This window comes from Diachasmimorpha longicaudata, chromosome 18 (assembly GCF_034640455.1).
Source record: "Diachasmimorpha longicaudata isolate KC_UGA_2023 chromosome 18, iyDiaLong2, whole genome shotgun sequence".
NCBI lineage: Eukaryota > Metazoa > Arthropoda > Insecta > Hymenoptera > Braconidae > Diachasmimorpha > Diachasmimorpha longicaudata.
In genome coordinates this window covers 2,923,469-2,949,049 of record NC_087242.1, presented here as the reverse complement: position 1 = coordinate 2,949,049, position 25,581 = coordinate 2,923,469, and the positions used below count along the sequence as shown (strand labels likewise).

The window sequence follows — 25,581 nt, the reverse complement described above, 5'->3', positions numbered from 1 at the left end:
TTCTGTCAAGTGAACAGTGTTTTAAAATCATCTGTCAATTTTTTATGACCATTTCAATTGACAATTCGTAGCTCAGAAATTCTCATTCACTTTCAGTTTTTTTTCTGCTGAGGGTGAAGCAACAGATCTGAGAAACCCAAAAAAATTTAAAAAATTCTCTGACGAAAAAAATCTTCTCTCGTATCAACAACTATTGAGTTACATTTACAAATCCGTGTCATTCCTAAAACTAGGTCGAAAATCAGCATCGAGATTTCCGAAAGAAAAAAAAAAATCCATCGTCACAGCCCCCACCAGAATGCAAACCTCTGCACTCGTGTCTTCAGAATCTAAAGATATTCTCCGCTGCTATACATTTCCGTTTCTTTATTTTTCATCCATATTTTCAGTTTTTTTTTTTACTCGCGATATATTCCCCTACCCCCCCATGGTGGGAGGGAGACTTCGCAGTGGCGTCGAAATCAAGGCTCACAACTTTTCTCGAAACGTGCACCGGCACCTCGGAGGTAGGGGAGAAACTCGCTGCGAAGCATCTTGAAGAGCCGCCAGTTGTGATTCAACGTGCACCAAAGACGCACCATCCCCGAGAGGATAATCGAGTGAGTGATTACATGTGATTTTTTCATGTCATCGTATACTTAAAGCCCTGGAGACATTTTAATTACATTTTAATTCTTACAAAATATTCACCGGTCGTGTCCCCAGGCCGATGACAAAATTCATTAATTTCTCACTTCATTTTATAATTCTAATTATCCATTTCACTTTGTCCCTGCGGTTGTCACTGGATTAATTATGAAAGTTATCATCGCTTTCAACTGACTATGAATTTAATTTTTTTGAACTAACGAAATAATTATTTAAATAATTGAAGGATCGCCGAGTTAACTCACATTTTTTTCCGAATCTTTAACTTCTTGAGAGACTGAAAAAATTATATTTCTCGTGAGGAAATCAGGAGATCGGATCGTCGACTCTTCTGAGAAAGCTGTTATCATAATCCCCATTGTCCAAGTCACCAACAACGTCAGCAGGTTGAACATATCCTAGACCTGTTCATCTTCACGTTGAAAAAATCAGTAGCAAAGTGGTAAAACGAGATAAGTCACTTTCGAATACCGACCAGTATTTAACGAATATCTCAGAATCAATGGGAGATAACAAAAATGTCATTAGAACCTTTTTTGTAGAGCGAAACGAGTTCTACAAAAAACGTAATGACGATAATTTCGCTATCTCCCTTCGATTCGCAGATATCTCTCAAACTAAATGACCGATAATTTATTCGTAATTTAGTGGTATCGGAATCGTCGGTTTTGTTCAAACTAATAATTTGGTGGTACACAAATAATTAAATAAAAATAGATGAACAATATTTGAGATTTTGAGGAAGGACTTGACCGATTGTCTCTGATTTTTCCAATAACACAACACGATTGCCAAACTGTCAATTAATTTATCCCATAATTTTCATCAGCAAAATGTAAATTCCCTCGGTTGACAAACGGTACCACGAGCACCTGTCAAATTCATCATTCGTCTGGGTAATCATTCAATCAGATAATTACATGTTCGAGACTTAATCACTGCAATTGTCGAATCACTGCGTGCAATTACTGTCAAAAAATACCAGAAAGAGCCCCGGGGGTAACAGGATACCGTTCGAAATCGTTCTGATGCTCTTCTCGCTCTTCGTAACCCGAAAAGGCCCGATGGTGCCTCTCACGGGGACAACACCCCTCTCCCCTTCCGCCCCCAGCTCTAAAAATAAACCACCCTCGTCATTCAAACACAGCGGATTCCTTGACCATCTTCTTGCGTCATCTCCATCGCCAGTTTTTGTAACGTCCCTAACAGGAGATGATGAATGGCCGACAGTCGGCCGACTGTCGGCCAGCATTGGCCAAATGTCGGCCCACTGTCGGCCATTCCTCATCTCTGCCAGGGGTCCAGTGATATCACGAGGAAAAAAAATGAATAATTTTGGTTCCTGAATTTTTGAAATTTTAGTTCTCACTTCGATTGTTCGATTAGAAAGTTTTCTGAACCGAAAATTTTTTATGATTTTTTTGCTTCGAGACAGTCACTGGGGGAAGGACCTGCATTCCAGCAGGTCCAGGTGATCCTTCCTCGTAGAGTCGATCTACTCAAGGATCGACCTTCGACGATGTCCAAAGACTTGTCGCTCACCCTGATCCACAAACCTGAAGCAATCTGAATGACGTCGGGTAAGGGAATCGGTCTAGTCGATGATTCTATCGATCATCGAGCTACCAAACTCCGGTGGAATCCCGGCAGGGCGTCGCCCGGGGCTGTGCACAGCCAAGACCTTCCGCTATAAATAAGCTTGCCCACTGGGATCGCTAATTATACCCCGCGATCCAGAAAAGCTCGGGCTCAACCCCCTAACGATTATCGAGCAGACGAATTCAACGGTAAAAAATCACGCGAAAAATCTAGTTCTCCAGGAACATACGGAGAATTTAATAAATAAATGTTCTGGAGTACGAGCGTTCACTAAAGTCGATTAACTTCAAGACGAGTTTCCTGATTAAACCGGTCTCGGGTTCAAAGTGCAACCGATCCTGGCAAAAGTCCTTTCCCGAAATTGTATTCCATCCGAATTTCAAAATATATTTTTGCGTCAAGCGATCGATAATTTGCTGGAAAAAAATTTAAAAATTTAAAAAATTTAATGAAATATCTAGATAATTATTAACTATTTGGGCCAATTGTTGATGCTAAATATAATATTAAATATACTTTATAGTAAATATATATTACCGTAAATATTCAATCAAAAAGTCTCTCTCCCAATGTCATCTAAAAACAGAAAAGACTTTTTTAAAAATAAATTTGAGAAATTACTATTTACAATATTTTACATAAAATAATATATAAAATCATTTAAACGATTCATTATGATGATATTTAATTAATAGTTTTGTTATTATATTCCAATGAAAGTCTCAGGGTCTGCGAGGCGAAATGCAAAACGTTTTGCTGGATAAAATCATTAGAATCATTCAGTTTAATTAATTTATTTACCTGGATTTTTTTGGTCTTCAGGTTTGTTCCTTTGACGTGAAAAAATCCCAAGGAAGTCGTCATGGACGCGATCAAGAAGAAAATGCAGGGAATGAAGTTGGAGAAGGACAACGCGATGGATCGCGCTCTCCTGTGCGAGCAGCAGGCTCGGGATGCCAATGCTCGTGCTGAAAAGGTCATTTACGCATTTATTTAAATTTATAATTATAATATCATTTGACGTAGGAATTTATCAAACCATTTTACTGCATTTTTACTGCGTTTTTTGACGAAAAATGTCAATTAGAATTTCGCAAACAATTTTTTCTCTTAAAATATTTTCCATAAAAATTACTCAACCAAATTTTACAAGAAATATCTCTTAATTAATTAATTAAATCCCCAAAAACTAATGGATAATTCAACAGAAACAGAACATATTCTTAAAGTGATGGAATGTCATCTGTAGAATTTTTTTTCTGCTCCACAAAAAATTATAAAATAATTTTTTATTCTGTATCAAAATGTCCATTAACGTCTGTCAAATCAAGAGGATAATATCAACATTATAGTACACCTATTCCTCATTGGTTGACGTTTAGCGCGAAATTCAAAGTCGCTAGATGCTAACGTTGCAAAAAATCTGTTGACAATGTCGTGACGAAAGGAATTTAATTATTTTTTATTCTTCATGAAAAGGCCGAGGAGGAGGCACGTGGTCTTCAGAAAAAAATCCAGACCATTGAAAATGACCTCGACCAGACCCAGGAAGCCCTCATGCAGGTCAACACCAAGCTCGAGGAGAAGGACAAGGCACTCCAGAATGTGAGTACAACGATAAGTCTGACACATTTATTTATGCAAACACATTCCTCGGTTATCGGATGACACGACTGTTTGTTGCGACAAAGTGCTTGTGTTATCGAGGGAGTTAAACAATTCCACGCTGAATTATTTCAAAACTGCGAAGGTATTTGTTGAGTCAGGAAGAACAGAATCTGCTACTGTTTACACAATGACCAATTGAGAAATAATTTCCTCAATTGGGAATTCACTGGAGAACTGGAAACTCATTTCTACTGACGCCAAATGTTCCTCATTTATTCGAATTTTTCGTGGGTGAATCTCCCTCCCCATTCGATCTCACCCCTTCAATTTACGACGGTAAACACCTGACCCCTGCAAAAAAACCAAAGTTAATTACGATTCAAAATTACCATAATTTATATTTCGTCTGCACCAAACAAAAACCATTTTCTCACTCCTCAAACTCACCAGCGGACGCCCTTTCCAGCAACAAATCATATCCCCAGGATTTCCCCATCAAATTTCCCCAGTAAAAAAAAATCCAAAAAAACCAGAAGAATTTTTTTTCCTCAAAATATCGTCACCTCCAAAAAAGGTCATCTGTCATTCCCTCAAAACGCCATACGGTACCCCAAACCCAGCATTTATCTACCTCACTGCAACACATCAACTCCTGTCGCTCCCTGTTTTACCAACTGAGTCGCTCGCCACTGTCTCCCTCCATCTGGATATCATCCAAAAATCTCCGGAATGGTGGGGGCTGTCATGCCAATTTGGGAATGGCAAGATTCCGGCAACTCCCCCCCCCCTCAGCCCCTTGCCACCACCACAGGTTCAGTCAATTGACAGGGGGGAGGGGGGAGGGAGCAACGGAAGAGAGGGAATCGAGCTCTTGCCTCTCGAAACGTGTGCAGAGGGAGGCAGTGACAGACAAAATGGCGGTGTGCCTGGTGCAGTGGTAGCAGTGCTGAGTTGATCGTAACAAATCAAGGGGGTCAGTAGGTTGGTTAGTGGGAGGATGGGGAGGACTGATTAATAAACATCGAAGGATATGGATCAGACATTGTCATCAACAGTTAGAAGACGTGGCCATCAGCATCATCCTAGACATACAACAAGACGTAGACTCGATATTCTAGGTAGCAGAGGACCCGCGCAGTGTGGCCCTGCTGTTGGCGATGCTGAAGAGCATCGTCACGCTGATTCAGCTGATCGATTTGACATTGATGATGGATCCTCGGTGGTGGTAGTTGATGTTAAAGGTGATAAACACGATGTTGGTGGGTCTGAGGAGGCAGAATTGTGTCTGAGGCCCGCGCAGTGTGGCCTGGAGAAGAATGACATCGTTGAAAATGTCAGGAATGACGACAATCAGAGGTCCAGGAGACGGTGGGATGATAAGAGAGATTCGCCCAAGAGGTTATCGAGAACGAGGAGAAAAGATAGCAGCCCTGAGCCTGAGCACGCGGTCGCGAGGGCCAGGGGCGATGGACATTCTGATGATGAGGGACATGAGGAGGATCCGGAGATCGCTGAGCTTGCGAAACTCAGGTGCCCCAGTGAGAGAACTGAGGTTCAGGCGGAGAGGGAGGCGAGGAGGAGGAAGAGGTGCTCGGATTATCCTGGATTGGCTTTTGGATCGAGTATATTCTCCAGCGATACCATGATGAAGTTCAGTCTTATTAAGAATGAACTGCAGAATATCATGGGCAATCAGCTCAAGAGGGTCAGTATTAGTTTAAGGTAGATCGAAGGGGTTTCTTTGGTTGCTGGTGGAAGCCCTCGTTTTCGACGATTTATTCGTTAATTAATTTCATGTGAGAATCATTTAGGAGGTTATGAGACGTGAAATATTATTTTATGTCGTGTCTTCATGTACGTGGGGGATAGCTGGGGTTTCTGGTGGGTTGAAGATCGTTCTCGAAGACTGGGATGAGAAATTAGAGAAATAACTCATTTTAATATGCCACATGGTAATTAGTTTCTAATTTATCTCAGCATTTCCTCCCTGTAAAATTGATAACAATGGAATTAATTAATTTGCATGAACTATCGTCTTGACTGTTGGTTGAAGATTCGAAATTATTAATTAAAAAATGGGTGTCCTTGAACGTTTCCCCTGGCAGAGGCACTTTCATTAGAATTTTTTGCAAATAGCCTCTACTTTTCCATTATTTTTTAGTAAAAATTGTAACAAACGTAGGACTATTGAAGCGATTACGAGGGATGCCATTCACCCGGGGGACCCACGTGGCAAAGGACCGATATGACCTTGACTAGGCGTCAGAGGGGGGGAAGGTTGAGGCAGGACAGAGGGGTAGATTGAGGTTTCTTACTGGTGTCGTTTACGAGGGCATGAATTGGTGGAATTGGGGACAGTTTGGGGGCCATTATGGGCCATTACGAGGGGGAACACTTTTAATGGACAACTTTTGATGGATAGAAACGTAAACAACGATTAGTTTATCATCTCAGATATGAAAAAAATCGTTTCCGGAGGTATTAAAAAAATTATTTTCTTCAGTTTTTCGTGTCCTCATTTTTTGCATCATAAAATTTTTTTCTCTTTAAAAAATTCTCATGTTCTTATTGTTCTTTAAAATATTGGTTCAACGCTCCTGCAAATATTTACTATTTGACAATATTTTATGAATAAACTAAAAAATCATGGATTATTGAGGAAAAAAAATTGTAAAGTTTTTTCTGGTGCAAAATAACGTAAATTTTTTTATTATAGTCAGACGCTATTGGTGCATTCCTCGAGTGGTGGTAATTTCACCTTGAGATTTTCTTTTCGCCCTCCTAAATCGTAAATACAACCACCCACGAATATCTCATGCTTCAGAGTTACCCGATGTCTGCACTGGCACGTCATCGTTTGATAGAATTTTCTATTAATACACCACCGACGTCCAGTGAATTCTGAATAACTCAGGGATGAATTGCGTAAGGGATAGAAACATCGAGATATTATCACGGGGGGTGGGGTTTATCAATGCGAATTTTTGTCTTGTAAAGTCCACCCCGCAGGCCCACATCTGGAATCGAATGGGAAATATCGAAATTCTCCTCACACTTACTTTGCCCCTTTGATTGACATTCATGGCGCGTTATTCAAAGCTGAAACGTCTAACGTTCTAACGTTTTCTCTACATTATCAACGCGTCGGCAATGCAGAAAAAATATAATGAAATTACCACGGGGTCGTCTGAGGTTCTGAGTGGGAAATTGAAATTTTTTTTTCATTTTTAGCAGTTGAAGTTATGCAGAAATGTCTTAGAAATTTGTGGGTAATATTTAGGCGGTTAGGGATTTATGGGACAGTTAGAGAATGGGGAATGAGGATATTATGGGTCTCTTGAAGTAACTGTCGGTGTTGGTCATTTAACTTGGGTTTTGGTGAATGTAATGAAACCGGGGCTAACGCCCACGATAAATTATTGAGAATTTAGACCGAGGGACCCGGTTAAATTCAATCGACATTTCTGAATGTTCACTTCTGTGTGAAGAATGATATCATAATATTTTCGAATGAAAACCTCATTATTTTTTTTACGAGAGAATATTTATAAATTTTTCCAGACTCGTCTTCCTCTCTCAAACGATTTTTTAATTGTTAAATCATTGTACCTTTAATCAATGAATTTTAGTCATCAAATTATTTAACGCGATCATACTAGATGAATTAATTGCAACTAAAAATTACGATTGTTGAATATTATTTCAAGTAAATTTGCCCCAAAATTTTAGTCCTCAAGTCAATTAAAAATTTTGGTAAATTGTGGAATTTCAACGCAAGTATGCAAAATTGAAATTCCCACCAAAACCATTTCCACAAAGCCCCACCCCTCTGGTCTCTCCCACGCTGCGCACAAACCGTTCCAACATTCCATAAAAAACCTGTCTCTCCAAAAGAAAAAACTGAACAATGTTCGAATTGTTATTCGATTCAAACGAATGGGCGCGCGTCGCCACGGGCGCGGTATTTCCGGGATTCACAGGGGCCGCAGAGCCCCCCCTATGTACCAATATCCCCCTGAAATCCCCCGATTTTAACATAAACCCCTCGAAATTCCGCCCCCATTCTCACTGCACGAGGGTAGATTATTTTTTCTGTGGAAAAATTCGGGGAAAAAGGGCCCTGTCGAGGGCAAAAAAGCCCCTAATCTCCCCCTGGAACTACTTTCCACATCCGTTCAACCACCTGAATCACACCACTGCGCATGCGCCTACCGTACAATGCCACTGGAGTCGGCCATCTTGGCTCACCAGTGGAATCCCACCAGTCAGTGGTCGCTCGTGTTACGACAGTTCGGGGCATAATCACCGCTCAAAAAAATTCTCTCGTGTTATCGGGCAAATATATATTATCAATAAATTGTTAGAGAGTTATTAAACAACGATAAATAAATAGGCAAACCGGGTTGACCAAGGGTTGACGATAAATCGGTTGATATTTGTCGGCACTCGTGGGCTTCAGTGACAGCAATAAGTGACTGATATATTCGTTCGACGTTGGAATTATTAATATTTCGGTGATTAAAATGGCGATGCAAGTGCAGGGCACTATTCTCGATGTTCTCAAGAAGAAAATGAGACAGACCAAAGAGGAAATGGAGAAGTACAAGGACGAGTGCGATGAGTATCAGAAGCGGTTGCAGGTGGAAGTGATGCGACGCGAGGAAGTGAGTGACATCGATTATATTTTCAACGATTAAATCAGCAATCGATTTTTATCGATTGAATTTTGAGGGAATGATGAAGTTGCTTGGGGCCTCCTGGTGATTCTGGGAATATTTTTTTTTTCATTGATTCGGTGTTGATTTTGTCGTGAGGAATTTCTCGTGATTGCCGGCGTCGGAAGGATCGATCGTGTGCGTGTCTAGGGGGCGGGCAGTCGTCAAGCCTCAGGTTCGCGAGGGGCCAGAGGGGCTGACTCTCGCTTCGGCTGAACCGCGTTCTTGTCAAGTTCCTTTCCACATTCTTTTACGTTTTATGGATTGTCGTGACCCTGAGGAGGTGATGGGGATTTGATGGGATTTTTTTCGATGAAATTTGAGGGGTTTTAGGGGTGAGGGTGAGGGGTATTTTGATTTATCGATTTTTTTGGGGTTTTTGGGGAGATCTGGAGTCTCAGGGAACGGGGGGTGGGCCACTGGGGGAAGAGGGGGTTATTTTATTTTGGAGTCTGTTCTGTTGTGAAGTGGTTGGACGAGGTATGGTGGCTTAATTGTTACCTTCGTTTTTTATAAATATCTCGAAATGTAGAAATAATGGAAAAATTTTTGTGGAGACTTTTTTGGAGAGGATGTTTTTGGCTCTATAAAAGGTCATTATGAAAATTGCTTCATTTTTTGTTATTGGCGAGATATTTGAAACGATATGGGGATCAAGATGAACGTGAAGACGTCACGAGGGAAGTGATTGGCTTTCTTTAAATAAAATAGGGGATGAACTAATGAAAAATATGATTTTAATGCAATATCGTTCTCTTGGAACAACAGTCTTGTGTCAAATATGAATTATTTATTTTCTAATGCAATTGATATAAACAAAAAATATATATTCGTCTCAATTCAATGAAAGAGAACATGTCCTTCAGTTAGGAAACTCTCGACCTCCACGAGTTAATTAAAAATTCACTATGTGAGGGTTCCCTCAATTATCAAAATAGTAAGACTCATTTTTAAGAATGAGATAATGTTATGACATTGACTAAAAAAATGTCGATAAGCGATGGATCATTCAACATTTCAGGGGCAATTTTTCAACACTTTATTAGCGATTAAAAAGATCATTTAACTTCACTTGACCTCACAAATCCACAAATTTTCTTTCGACGAAATAATCCGGTATTAATTCCACGATTTTAAGGTCGAAATCGTGACTGGGAAATTATAGATAAATTGAGACCTTGAGACACGTAATGTATTCATTTAGGCGCCCATTCGGATGAGCTGTCCATGATGGAATATTCAAGTGTAAATTTGAAAATTTTATCTCATCAAACTGGAGATTTTATCCTTCAAAGTACAGCCCGTACCCCTTTTTTTTATCAAGGGACAATTCAATAATACAAATATTCGTTTCATTACGTTTGCTATAACTCGTAATTACTCCGATAGAAATCTAATAGCTTCGTTCATTAGTCACGCCCATGATCTCATCGACCCATTGTCCAACTCTCCTACTATTCTTATCAGTTCTCGTAAAAAATGGTTCACGGTTTATTTTTTCTCATGAAAAATCACCGGAGAAAGAAGATTATGGGACTCAGTTTCATGAGAAAAATTTTAAAATGCGAAAAAAAAAAATAGTTTGTCTTTTAGGGGAAAAAAATTATTTACCTCCACACGAATATGTGGAATAGAATTCTCAGTGAATGATGTGTTATAATACGATTAGTCTCGATTCGATGAGTTTTCTAGGTCGGACGTCGGTCAGGTGTGCAGACAGCGTCATCGGTGTTCTGAAAATTTGCACAATAGTCTGTTGAAGGTTCATTCCTCTTGTTGGATTTATTTTTTAAATCACTAGTTTGCTGATTCAGTTTTCGTGGGCCATTGACTCCCGGTAGCTGACCCAGTCCTGAAAAGGATCTGGAGAAGGAGAACTCTCATTTCTTTATTTGTTTGCACTTTGGAATTTTTTAATAATGAAAATAGGTGGATCGCATCGTCCCATCGTTTTTCATGTATTAAATATTTAATTAAAATCTAAATAATAAATACTATTTAAGATATTTTTTTTATAACATTTGGGGTCGATTGAGAAGCCATAAACATTGGGATTTACGAAATAAATCAATGAAAATATTTATTAATTTGTTAATTTTATACGGAGTAACAATATTATTAATTATATTTCCACTGGAATTTTACGTAAAATAACAAACAGAAAGTTATTTCATAATTTTATATCTCTGGAACATTTATTTTGAACATTATTGCATTGTAAATATCTGTTCAATGACTTTGTTCATCAAACTTGTTGAAAAAAAGCTCCTTCAATCCATTAACCACCGGAGTTTGAGGTAAATGAACTTGACGTCATTCATAACATCCTGGCAAATTGGCACTAATTGTTGTACACGTAATAACAGACGCTCCACAACAGCTTCAACATTAACAAACTCGTTGCATAATTCCCCTCTGTATCTCACCACTTTCGATAGGACATTAGGGTCAATCACAAGAAAATTGTTCACAATGTCCCTTTGAGGTGGAGAGCACTTCGTCGTGGTCCACCCCTTCCCCCCCCACCAGGTACAACTTGTTTTCTACCCCGTGAATTTCTCCAGAAAGAAATTTTCTCCCAAAAATTCAGTAATGAAGTGGTAAAGTGAGACAAGTCAGACTTGAGTATTGAGTTTTTGATAAATATCTCGAAATCTAGGGGAGATAGGAAAATTGTTTGTAGAACCTTTTTTGTCGAGCACATTGAGACCTACAATTAATGTCGGGAGCATAATGCCGCTATCTTCCATAGATTCAAAGATATTGCTGAAAAACTTGACTCAGAGGTGAGTCAACTTTTCTGGTTTTACCACTTCCCTAGTGAAATGTAAAATAAAAATGTAAGAAATGTAGCGACCGCACTGAGTAACCACGAGTATTTACTCATGAAGTATATATGTACATGTAATATATATATACCTATATATGTACTTTTTAAAATTATGTAGAGCTGTATAAATTTGATGTTATGTACTAAGAAAATACAGAAGTGTAAATTCTAGCGAATTTTATGACGAGTGAAAAGCCATTTTCAAGGGCATAAACAGACAACTTATCATCAGTGATAACTCATCTGCCCTGAGAAACTCAGGGAGCGTGTAATGATCGTCACGAGTTCCTGAATCGTACGGATTTCCGGGCTCGTTTCATGGAAAAACATGAATTACCTCGATTTCGTTCAATTTCAGCCACTTGAGCGTGTCCCAGTTTGACAATAAACTCTGGGTGCGACGGATTTTTTTTTTTATATTCTGTCGATTCACCTTTAACGTTAATGTCATGTATCGAATCGTTAATACACCTGTATTTTACGGTTATGTGGAATGAAATCGGTGAACGGTGAAATGATCGATTATATTACAGAATTTTCACACGTAACTAAACATCGAGATATCTCGACAGCGAATGGGAAGCGTTTTAGGGAAAAATGTGGGAAAATATTTTTTTTTAGGAAGAGAAGGATCACCAGGACTCTATATAAAGCAAAGAAAATATTTATAACATTAAGGAATAAAATTAAATGAATATTTTTATTGGGGAATTTTATTTCTTGCAAAAGAAGACGTTGGAATTGGCTCAATATTTTTGTGAAAATTTTTGTTATTTTAGTTTTACTCATTTTGGTTTTTTGTTTTTTTTTTTTCAGGCTGAGTCTGAAGTCGCAGCTCTCAACCGTCGCATCCAGCTCCTTGAGGAGGATCTCGAGAGGTCTGAGGAGCGTCTCGCAACCGCTACTGCTAAACTCGCTGAGGCTTCCCAAGCCGCCGATGAGAGTGAACGGTGAGATTTTAATTATCTCCCAGTCTTATCGTGATACCAGTGAACCATTGGGAAATTTTCGAATGAGGATTTACCGGGGATTGAAGGTCGGCTGGCCGAGGGAGAGCGCATAGAATTTTTTTTAAGCGAAAGGAGCACACGAAATTGTTAAAATATCGCTTGGGGGGAAATATCGATTTATTTTTTTGATAGACGACGATTGGGAATGACCATGAACTTTTTGGGTGTATCTGGTTTCTCAGGACCAGAATTCTCCTCTAGGAGGAATTAAGAAAAAAGGTCGTGGATATAAACGCCAGATGGGGGTATTCAAAAATAAATATATCACTTTTGATAAAAAATAAGGAGTTTACGGGGAAAATGGAGGAAAATTCTGGAATAGTAAACACCAAATAGATCGTCCCATCAAAATAAAAATATTAATAATGAAATGAATGACGAAATGATCATTTTAGACACACATTTCAGTCATTAGTAAATTAATCTTTGAGTGGATTCAAAAATCACAAGCACAATCAGAAAAAACAGAGTTTGTGGAAGAAATAGACGACAAATTATTATTTTTTTCTCCACTATTTTAATTCATTTTTCCTCATTTATATCCAACTAATCAATTGGAGTTCAGGTATATCACGTTGAAAATGCTCTCTCCCTCGTTCATTACCGATAATTCCCCATTTTGGTAGCACTCGTGGTGCCCTTCGATGACCAAGACAGAAGCCTCACTAAACCTTTCACTCCACACACATATTTACTGGGATAAACAACGTGTTTATTCACTTCCACCTATAGCTTGACATCTCGATGATGAGTCATTCGCACGGATTACACCAATGGTATACGACAAGGTGATCCCATGATTGGAGTATTCTTCAGTTTTATTACCAAAGTTCAACGAGATGTCAAGCAAATGTTGAGATTTATTTTTATAGTCGTGATGAATCAGTATTTGTTGCTGTAACAGCATTGCTTGGTCATCGAAGATGACCGTTCATGATGATAGAGAAACTCGAGCGAATTCCTGACGATTTCACGAATGAATCATTAGTTGAGTTGTGAGAAATTTTTTTATCTCGATAATTAACGCTTTTTTGAATAATTTCAAGGTGTTGTTTCAGTCGGTGGTTGAATTTCAAGATATTAATTAACATTTTTTTCAATTATTTTTATTTGGCACAAAGTCAACGAATTTGTAAAGTTATTTTCAATGGGGGTATGTCCTAAATACCATCATCATCAGATGAATAATTAAATCTTCATTAAATCTTCAGATGAAATTGAATTGATATTAATTTTTAAAAAATGTGTCTGCACAACTGTCCACGATTTTTCATTTTGGACCGTTTTTTTTTCATTTAATTATCGACACAAACTTCATTAAATCAACGATTGTACCTCATTATCGCACGATAATTGCCATACGATAAAAAAAATCGCTGAAAACTGAACAAAACCTGCAAACAAGAAATCTAAAGGAATATTCAGCGATTCGGCATTATCTTATCAGCTCGAGTTTCTCTCTCATTCGTAAGGAACTTCACTATCGTTGGAAGAGAGTAAAAGTATAAAAATATATTCACCCAGAGTTGACGTACAATGACGTTAAAATGACGTACGATATCCTAATTTGGAGTCTACGTGTCTCGCGTTATTCATCAACTGACATTCCATCTTAACTTTATCGATTAAAATACTTAACGATCATTGCATTGGCGGAGAAATATCGTATGAACTTCCAACGCATGTGCATTCCGTTAATAATAATTAAATTGAATAATAAAAAAATTATCAGGATACGCAAGGCCCTTGAAAATCGCACTAATATGGAGGATGACCGGGTTTCCGCATTGGAACAACAGCTGGTTCAGGCCAAGCTCATCGCCGAGGAGGCGGATAAGAAGTACGAGGAGGTGGGTTTGCGTGACAAGGGATAATCATTACCTTTGTACCTCCACTAGCACCCACCACCAGCAATCAAATTCAGAATTATCTGATTCATCTGGAAGATGTTATTCAGATGTTTCACTGACATTAACACTCCACACCTTCAGTTTTTTGGAAATACCTGGGAATCTAAGGGAGATACAGCAAAAGTCATCTGAACCTTTTTTGTAGCCCAGTCCTTGCTCTACAAAAAAGGTACTGACAATAATTTCTCTATCTCCCTTCAGTTGTCAGATTTATTTAAAAAAACGAAATTTGTCCAGAAGAAGTTTTGATTTCTGGTCGTGTTTGGGAGGTTTTCAGGAAAATTCCAGTAGTTCCTGAGCAGAGTCTTCGAGAACTTCAAAATAATTCTTAATATTTTTATGATCAGCCTAATTAATTGTAATTTTTTTTTCGTTAATTAATTGTAAAGCGCCCGCAAGATTCTCGAGAACCGCAGTTTGGCCGATGAAGAGCGTATGGATGCACTTGAGAATCAACTGAAGGAGGCGAGATTCCTCGCCGAAGAGGCTGACAAGAAATACGATGAGGTTCGAGAGCCAACAATGAAAAGTGACTGCAGTGGTGGCTCCTAGTCGATAGCAAAGTGCCTAACCCTAACTCGCTGTGTGTTAAATGTGTTAAATTTACGGGTTTGGGGGGGGTGGGTGGAGTATGGGGAAATTATGGAGTTGTTCATGGTTACCACAAGGGTTATCGTTTCCCATTTTGGCTGTGCTCAGTTTAACTTGCGTTATCTCGTGATCACAATGTCTATTTGTGATTTTATTCACGAGATCAGAAAAATCAACGAATTGTCATTTTTTTGTTCTATGAAAAGGTGATTTATTTTTTGGGAATTCAGTGCTTGTGATAATCGCTTGTTTGATTATCACAATTCGAAGTCATTAATGGAGATGTTCAATACCTGGTGCTGAGGAGATGAAAGTGAAGTGTGGTTTTTGATTGTTTATGATTTGTTGAGTTTTTTTTATGGAGATTTTTGGTGGATATTTATGCAAGTGTCAAAATTGTTAGGGAATTGTGGACAACGTGAGGTTTTTGGGGTTGTTGATACTCTCTGCAGTTGGTCTGGGGAATTGCAGGGGACCTCGTCACGCAGATCTGACGATGTGTCGTGGAAATTGATAGAAAAGTGTAATTTTTTAATCAAAAATTAATCCGAGAAAATTCTGGTGAACATTTTACGGGACCTTCAGGTTCATGTAATAATTTAAATAATTCACGGGCGTCTTAGTTTTTTATACACAATGGTCGATGGGAATTTGTTATAACCGATGCGATTCTGCTGACAATATTTTTTTAATGGAAAAACTCGTTAAAATTCCGATTGATTTTGTAAGATCAGTGAAATTCTCTGCGCAAATCGAAAATCGTAATGGGGGTTTTTTTTTCTTCATTAAATTGTCATCATGGAATGGCAGACTATTTAATGAACATATGACCTAATGAAGTGCGGTTTTTAGTTCATAAATTACTGTCTTTAATTTTCATTCAAAAATTTTGACGAAAAAGCAATCGACGCAGTGACAATTCAACAATTTTACTTCTCAATGTCAGCCATTTTGGATGTTATGGGTGGGGTTTAATCGACAATTCAGCGATGTTAATCAATTATTAATCTGGGTAATTAGGGGTACATGTAGACCAACGGTTGTGGCACAACGACACGTCTGATCTGAGACTGTGACGAGATATTTTTTTATTCTGATCTAGAATTTTTCGAGTAGTGTGACGAAAATTTACGAGTTAAAATGTCAATAAACTATTGTATAGCGTTTGTATAAAATTGCCAAACGGGATTTTCTATGGAGTGTTAGATGTTATGACAGGTATATTTGTGCTGTGATTCAGATTCGTTGGGGATTATGGGGGGGGATTATGGGATTATTTCGTGAGACGTGGTTGAGACTGTTTTGGTACTTTCATTGTGGTTGATATTCGTGATTTATCGGAGTCATCGCGGTGTGGGCTGCGGACATGAGGCAAGTTTTCAGGTAGAATAGACCTTTTTGTCATGATAACTTTTGGTAAAAGTTCACTTCGATCACTCCTAAAGGACCATTAATGTATCTCTAAGAAGAAAATTGAAAACTATTTTTTCTACAAAACGACAAAAAATTATGAGGATAATAAGCACATCCTGAGAAATGATTTTGATCACATGAAGATATTTGTCATTTTCTGATTGACATCAACGTCCTTTTCTCAGGTGTACAAAGTTTGACTTATTTACGTCATCATAAATTTTTTATTAAAATAAAAAGAACATAAATAAACGATGAAAACAGTCGTAAACTATTTTACGTTTAAAAAGTCTTTAGAAAATTTGTTTTTTGATTTTTTGACTTCATTTCGGTTTGTCAAATGAAAAGGTCTATTGGAACAAGCTGAGGCTAAATAAAGTTATGAAAAATATTGAATCCAAACTGTCAATAATTAATTTGACCAGAGAAAATCGTAAATGACGATTTGGTAGGGGAATGCAAAAGAAAAAAGCCATTTTGAGTTGGCTCAGCAGGTTGAATTTGTGTGGTACATTCAGCCTCTGGATGACATTAACCACATCATCATTAACGATGGAGTGTATTCCCAAATTAATATTAAATTCACCAGATCTAATTCCTCCAGGTTGTGCTGACGTAACGACTAGCAGAAATTGTGATATTCTAAGAATAATTTAATAGTTTTATTTTTAACAGCAACCGAGTGACATCTGAGAGTGTTTTGTTGACATAAACGATATTTCACGAGTTTAACGTATTATGCATTAGTGGATGGGATGTAAATAGAGGTTAGGATGCACAATCATAACCTCACTTCCATAGTTTGACATTCTGGTGGAAATTGTCATCAAATTTTCGTTGAAATATCTCTTGCAATGTTCCCTTGCCCTGATGAACTGATTTTTAACCTCGTGAAGTGTTTCTGAATATTGATATGACATATTTACCCATGAAGTCAGTTTTCACAAGTCCTTCATTGTTGTGATTCACAGCATATCATTTTTATGCTCCATCAGCAGCTGATTGTTGTAAAAAATTGAATATTGAGGACAACCGAAGGTTTCCTCATTAAATTTAATAGAATGTCTCGAAGAAAATGGATTCAAGGAACAATATCCTCATTTATTCATACGTTTTTCAAGTTTTAATTAAATTATTGTGAAAACTGGCCTCAGGAAAGACGATAAAAAAATTAAGGACATTCGTTGAATTAATTGTTCCTGTGTCGTTAAATTAGGTCGCCCGTAAATTGGCAATGGTTGAGGCCGATCTCGAGCGTGCTGAGGAACGCGCTGAGGCTGGAGAATCGTAAGTAAAGTTTTTACCTCATCAGGGGGGAGTATTAGTCCAATAGTTTACCCAACATTTTTCGCAATTCACCTCAGCACTAATTATAATGAGTAATTCAGTAGCAAAGTGGTAAATCAAAATGAGTCACTTTCGACTATTGATCAGTTTTTGATAGATATCTCGACATCTGGGGGAGATAGCAAAATTTTCATGATAACCTTTTTTGTAGAGCGAAGTGAATACTACAAAAAATGTTATGGGAGAAATTTCGATATCTCTTCTAGATTAGGAGATATCTTTCAAAAACTCAAGTGCAGGCGAGTCAACTTGTCATTTGGCCACTTCATTAGTGAATTCACCCCCACGATAATAATCGTCTTGACTAATTGAGTTGAGACCCCTCCAAATATGGAGTCCTAGTGATTCCTTCCGGTGTTTTTGAGGTGTAACTGATACTCACGTGCTGGAGGGTAAACAATCCTGAGAATTGTCTGGAAATATGAGGTTGGAGAGTCGCCATCTTTGAAGCCCCTTGAGACAGCGAAGGGGAATATCCAAAATGGCGGCATCTCCAGCTGCGGATCATCTCGTGTTTTCAAACATTTCTCAGAAATTATTTATCCTCTTCAAAGCAATTTAAATTGTTGTATAAAATTTATGGGAAGTGAACAATTGCTCCAACATAATTTTTTTCTTTTCTCACACAGTAAAATCGTCGAACTGGAGGAGGAACTTCGCGTTGTTGGTAACAACCTGAAATCCCTTGAAGTATCCGAAGAGAAGGTGAGACTCCCAACAATTTTTTCACTCGAGACAATAGACAATGGTCCCATTTTACAAAATATTCGCGAAGAAGTCGAACGTGGTGAATCAACAAGACTAGTTTTATTGAATATGAAATTATTTCCATGAGAACAACAAAAGATTTATCTTGAGAAAGAGTTGGAATGTTTAATTAGCTTCGTTAGATATGAATACCATATATTTCGTACGACGACATAACCTCACATCTGTGTATAGGCCAACCAACGTGAGGAGGAGTACAAGAACCAAATAAAGACACTGACAACTCGTCTAAAGGAGGTACACAATAAATCGCGAGTGCCTTTTTCATAGTGTGCTTCTCCAATCACAGCAACTCACCAATAACAAAAGAAAAAAACGTGTTTGATATTTAACCCTTGGTTAGGCTTAGTGGATGAGTTAGAGTCACTCCCTGGAGGGCCCCTAGGTCTCAGTTGTGAGACAATTACCTCCAGTGCTTTCTTGTTCACTAACTCGATTTATTTTTTTTTGTTTGCTGTGCATTTCACTAAAACCAGTTGACACAGAGGGAGGAGAATTTCGAGGGACAGGTTAAGGATTTAAGCAGCTCCCTGAAAGAGGTAATTATGATATTCTGACGTGAGAGGGTTCACTTCTCTCATTGGGACGAGAACAATTTATTTTCTTAATACTTAAAACTTCGATGAATTTTCTCCATAAATATCGATATTTAAGAAATAATTGAATCTAGGGGATGATCTACACTGATCAGTTCTTGTTAAATTCATTTACAATTTTGGGGCAGAGTGAATTAATCCGTAAATCATTACTTGAGACATTAATATCCCAGGAATCCAGTTGATATGAACCACAAGTTCAGGTATGAAAATGTCCATCGAATCTGTGAACCCCATTGACACGTAACAAGTTTTATTTAACTGAAACTAACAAGTCGAGCACTCAAATATTATCGACGATGTGTTTACACGGGGAATTCCTCGGAGAGTGTGTGCATTGTAAAAACACAAGCATGCGATTATTTTTTTTTTCGACTGGAATCCCAGTCTGTGAGTCATTCGTCGATCTCAGAATAATCGGAAAGTAAATTCTCAGTTTCTCCAGAGTTTTTCATGTTTATTCATTTTGACATTCAATGAAGAGACTTCTCCCTTCTCCCTTTTTTCCGAGGATCAGTAATTAATAAATTATGTTACAAGTTAACTAATTAATTAATTAATTATTCGTTTTCTCAGTTTATTATATGAGAAACAAAGATCCCTCGGTATTTTGCTGTTTCCATCAGTAAAGAAATAATTTAAACGAATAAATTGTTATTCTGAAATCGATGAATCATCGATTGTTCTCAGTGATGTCGAAATAATGTCTGACTCAATTATCGAATATTCCAGGCTGAGGCTCGTGCTGAGTTCGCCGAGAGATCGGTGCAGAAACTCCAGAAGGAGGTCGACAGGCTCGAGGGTGCGTATCTCTACAACAATTTTCATCTTGAAATATTGTATAGAATTTGGTCGTTTGATCGACAAATTTCTCGTTCATATTCCAAATCGATAATCTTTTAAACTATTCGGGGATTTGAGGCCACTGTACGGAGAGGCCTCGAAACCGAGAATTCGTCAAACAGTACCTCCTCTGTTTGTGATTCATGTACCCGATTGAATCACAAAATCAACAAAAGTTTTACGCTAAATTAATACCTAATGCCAGGGTCTGAAAAGCCCCAGGTCATGACGCCTGAGTTTTCAACTAATTTTGATTGAATTTATTTTGTTTTGTTTTTCGGTTTGTTTAACTATTTTTTTGTTATTTCCAATTTTATTTTGATAGTATGGTCACACGAGGGCAACATCACCTCAAATCCTTTCGAAAATTTCTTCTTCTAATGACTCAATGGAGTAATTTTCTAAATAAAAAATAATAATCGCAGTAGAAGATAAATTCACAAAATTCATGTGAACACAGAACTTTTTGTTTTGCCTTAAAAATTATTTGTGGCGTTTTCAGGAATAATTTTAAAAACTCAGGAAATTAAATTGAAGTCACACACAAATAAATCTTAATTAAAAAATCAAAATTGTGACCATACTATCCCCTTCCCCCGAGTGTGTTTTTAACTCGTGATATTTGCAGACGAGCTCGTTGGCGAAAGGGAGAAAAACAAATTACTACAGGAGGAAATGGAGGCGACTCTGCATGACATCCAGAATATGTAGATCCGGTGTTCAAATGTGGTGGCCTAACAAAAGACCCCCCCCCCCCCCTTCCCCACCCCCCAGCCCCACTCTTCTCCCACACAATTGCATTATCTTTATTTTTTTTTTCTTACGCGCTGAATAATGGTGCAACGCATTGAACATTTAAAACGACCAGAGCGAGCAGTCTGAGGCCCCCTCAATCACCTCATTATCGAAAATAACAATTCAGACTCCACCGTCCACACGAGATAAATGGGATGAATGAGTGAGTGATGTACGAGTGCCTGAGAATGTTAATAATGCGAGTCAACGTGGTATTGAAAAAACCGTTGGATCAATTCATGATGGGGCAATAATATATATTTTTTTTATTAAAGAAATAATTATCAAATTATCGGTGAATTGTTTTTCCGATAACATTTCGTGGTTCGTGATGGCTCAATGTCAAATTGTGTAGTCGAGACTACAATTCGATAATCATTTACGGAATATCGAGATGAGATTTGTAACGATGAGACGTTTTATTGAGAATTTATTCGAGTGCGAAGTTAATTAGGGAGTGAAAAATAAAATGAGCGTTTTTCAATCGTCAATTTCTCGGGATCGAACTATCATCGAATCGCATTATGTTGGAGATATTGATGATTTGAGAAAGTTCTTTTTATTGTCCTCACCCCTGAGTCAATAATCATCGATTGATTTTCGTGAATATCTCGGAATCTATCGGGGATGGAAAAAAATTTGTGGAGTACTTTTTGCAGTTTTTTTGACGTACGACAAAAAGTTCCTGACGATAATTTCGTTATCGCCCTTAGATCTCGCGATATTCCGGAAAAACTCCCTCTCGAGATTTCTCTTCGTCTGCCCCTTTAGGATTGAACAGTTCAACTTTGCGAAAAATTGAGTTTTTAGTTTCATTACCGCTATTCCTTTGAGTACTGCCGAAAATTGAGTAATTGATGTTTAGTTGAGGAATCGTGTTCTCAGCTCTTTGAGCTCCTCCGATTCTCCAGTATTTATCCGATTTTTTAAAACGGTGAATATACATTCCAAATTGTTCTGCGTGAATATTTGTGAGAGTTGAAAGTATCGATTAAATCCAATAGTTTGTCTTTTTTTACTATTTTTAAAATTAATTGATACCAAATCGAGGGCTTGCGTGAGGGACCACGAGACAACAACATTATTCCATCGATAAATAATAAAATTCGTGAGAACGCGAGAGAATTTTTATCGCTCGATCGAGACTTTATTCTACTCGTTATTGATTTTCACCCCCTTGTCAATAAAATAATCGAGCCCCTGAGGTGTGAGTCCATTGAATTATGGGAAAATCGTTAAATCGAAAAATTAATGGGAGTAAAATAAACCGATTAAATTACTTGAGTTAATTAATGATAGATTATTAATTTACTTAATATTAATGAAGGATACGAATGAATTGAAACACAATCAACTAATATCATTGTAATATTAATTATTATATATTGCTATTATTATAAATCTGTTTATAATATATATTTTCATTTTGAATTTTTGTGTTTTTTTGATTTTTTATTGTTATTTTTATTTACTCACGTGTGATATTCATTGTAACAATTAATTGTAAGTGGTGTGATAATTAATTCGCTTGATGTGTGATGCATGGAAGAGGAGAAGTTCTTCGGAGATGGTACGTATGACGGGAACGGTAAGATATAAATAACAAACAAATTAAATTAAAGTATTTTTTATGCCACATTTTTAATGATTAATTGGCCAAGTGAATTCGTGAAAAGAATCTTAATTCCTGGGGACACAATGTACCGTTTACTCACACGTGGTGCAACATCCTGAAAGGATTGAAGTTAGCTGCAGACAAAAACATTCCCAATTATTTAATTAAAGTCTTCCGAACTCATTTGACTAATTATCTACTGGAAGTGTCACACAAAAGTGAGGTTAGAGTCTCCAATTTTCTCTCCACTCGTGTTCTTCCGGCTCATTACGGCTGTACTCATTACGATGGTCTCGAAAATATTATCAACATGGTCAATAAACCAATCAGACAATTCAACCTTCACACCCCATCAACATCCCCAAGGCCTCGGGAACAAGTAGTACAACGAACACTGTCGTGATTCATGAGCCTCACATCGAGTTAAAATTGCAATTCGTAACATGTGGTGTCGAGTGGATGACGTGAATGGCGAACCAATACCTTCTGTCACACCCATTTAACCGTGACTCTTGTTTACCCTGGAAACTTGACAACCTTAAGACCTCATTTCGTGGATTAAACTGTCAATAGACGAGCCATTGAAGTTATTACCGATGCTTTGCACGTTTCCCAGGTTTTTGTTTTTATTTCTCTTGAGATAATGCTTCTTAATTCGAGGAATTGATAATTGCTTGCAGATGAAATGGTCGCTGAGAAGGAGAAGTACAAGGAAATTGGAGATGGACTCGACAATGCATTCGAGGAGCTTTATGGAGTTTAATACGCTTGACATGAGCTTTCGATTTTTACTGCCTTTAATTATTACATTGCACTTGTTATAACAATTTACGTAAGTTGGATCAACGGGGGCTTTTAACATATTAATGCCTTTGGAGGGTGGGGGGTCAATAAATAAATATTTAAACAATATTTAGCCATTGAAGGCCAGGGTAGACTTCTAGGAACGTTCCCTAGATTATTTTTTATTTCACGAAGCAACGAAATGTTAAACATTTTTTTTTGTCACTGTGACACCTCGAAAATCATTCAATAAATTATTATTATTATTATTATTATTATATTCCATTTGGTATAGGCTGAAACGATTAAATTGATGGAGAAGTTGTATTTAATTGTTGCATTCGATTTCAGACGAACTTGTCCACGAGAAGGAGAAATACAAATACATCTGCGACGACCTGGACCTCACCTTCACCGAGCTGGTCGGTTAAATTCATTAGGATTAATCTATGCATCATCACGTATCCAAAAACATCGATAAAGCACCGCTGACATCATCGATACGATTCAGCAACGCACACTGATCGATTGATTATTCACTTGTACTGTTGTAATTAAATTAATATATTGTAATTATTCGATGTTTGTTTATTCATACCCGGTCTATTTAATTTTGGAAAATAAATATGAAAGACGTACTGTATTTGAGAGATTCTTGAGATAATAAAAATCTTTCTACGTTTCGTTGTCATACATAAATGATAAAATTGTTTTGGATGTCATTATCTCGTTTTTGGGAAATCGAGGGTAGGTGAAGGTCTTTGGAGTAATAATAATTAACAAATACCTTGTTTATTGGTAAATGGAGAGGCTGGTGATGATTTACCCTTCCTTCAACCCTCGAAAAGCCTATTAACACTGATAAGGTTCGATAAATCATCGATTTTTTATGATATTTTTATTTGAATTTTTGAAAATCAAGTTGATATGATGATTGAGGGATTTTTAACGATTCGTATTCCCTAATTAACACTGTACCTCACTAATCGCATGTGTTCCCCGTCTTATCGTTGCAGACGAGTTAGCGAACGAGCGCAGTAAGTACAAAGCTATTGCCGACGAGATGGACCAAACATTCGCTGATCTTGCGGGATATTAACGAGTATTAAATCGAACGTGAGATTAATTAGACCACGTTCACAAATGACACTGCCACCAGAAGAGAACAACCACAGCATCACGAAGAGAATTTCGATGGATCGAATAAAAAATTAAATAATCCCTCATCCTTCCACTCGCTAGATACAATAATTCATTATTCCACTATTGCTGATGAACAAAAAATGTCACGATAATTTGAAAATCGAAATTTTTTTCATGAATTGTACAGAATCTTCGGGCAATTCTCTCCATTTCGTAATTTAGTGTAATATATTTGTTATTCGATGATTTTTCCGTCGCTTTTTGTATTCATGGCGTAATGGTACGTTGTTTTGAGCTATTTGCGCTCAATTAGCTTTTGCAATACCCGAGACACATTTTCGAAGTACAAAATGCCTATTAGTATTTTCTAAACATATCGTTACACTGAGGGAAAAATATTGCAACTCATTTGGGAACGAAAAAAAATTATTCTGAGTATTTTCCATTGCAAATAAAATAAAAATTGTATAAAAGAGGATTCGCAGATAATTTTGTAATATTTTTAACAATTTTTGCATGCAAATTTACGAGGAACTCTCGTCTGTTAAATAAATTCGTGAGTGACCTGAAGTTGACTGCGATGAAAAAGTACTTTTATGCTCCAAGGAACCAAAAGTACTTTTTCACTGATGAGTTCACGTTCCTCAGACGATACTTTACCTGCCTAGGGCCATAATACGCCATTAACAATTGAAAAAAAAATTGAAACTCCCCAGGAAAATATCCCAATGGGCCCAATGAAAATAAGGCACGATAAACAAAGAAAAAAATTATAGAAATAATTAATATTCCTTCGTTTCTCTAGATTTTTCTCTCAGTGTACGACATTCCTTCTGGAATCTATTGCTGCGTATATATTCTATTTCGTAAAATACCGGAGGATACACGAGGAAGACGACGGGAGATACGTCCAGGGAGTGCCGGCTGATTTATCAGTCGGAATGCTTTCGTTTCAGCCAATATTTTTGGTCTTTTAATCCGTTTCCGTTGTTTTCGTTAACTCGAGGCGACATTATCGAGTGCCTATCCTCGGTGACGATGATCATCACTAAATTTGAATAAATATGAGGGGAGTCCGGTGTGTGGGCTTTAATCATTCGTTTTATGATGAATGAAACAATTTTTTTAAGGATAATGTTAAGCGTCAAGGAGAATAAAGAACATTATGAAAATTAATTTGAAATTATAAATTATTTATTTCAATCCTCAAACTTATTCAGTTATTAAATATTCTCCACCCAATCCCCATTGTTGTTATTATTATTATTATTATTATTATTTCAAAATTGATCTATTAAGTGATTGTAAACTGTCTCAAAGACTGAATTGATTAAATCTGATTTTAATTAATTATTTTTATTGGATTT

General features: G+C 37.3%; 1 protein-coding gene across 24 annotated transcripts; it reads left to right on the top strand.

Moving 5' to 3' along the window:
• The first annotated feature begins 443 nt into the window (after positions 1-443).
• LOC135170857 (tropomyosin Per a 7.0102) lies at positions 444-25,365 on the top strand. Of its 24 annotated transcripts, none has more exons than XM_064136971.1 (11): positions 444-599; positions 3,070-3,223; positions 3,727-3,852; positions 12,217-12,350; positions 14,143-14,260; positions 17,541-17,611; positions 18,301-18,376; positions 18,614-18,676; positions 19,768-19,837; positions 22,969-23,120; positions 23,423-23,644. In XM_064136971.1, exons 2-10 carry the CDS (start codon positions 3,110-3,112, stop codon positions 23,049-23,051), a joined length of 855 nt encoding a protein of 284 aa, XP_063993041.1. In that variant the 5' UTR covers positions 444-599; positions 3,070-3,109; the 3' UTR covers positions 23,052-23,120; positions 23,423-23,644. The 24 variants fall into 24 exon arrangements, with proteins under 24 accessions (XP_063993041.1, XP_063993044.1, XP_063993043.1 ...); XM_064136968.1 differs by lacking the exon at positions 14,143-14,260 and adding an exon at positions 14,710-14,827 and having other exon boundaries at positions 445-599; XM_064136969.1 differs by lacking the exons at positions 444-599; positions 14,143-14,260 and adding exons at positions 2,070-2,228; positions 14,710-14,827.
• Positions 25,366-25,581: the final 216 nt, after the last annotated feature.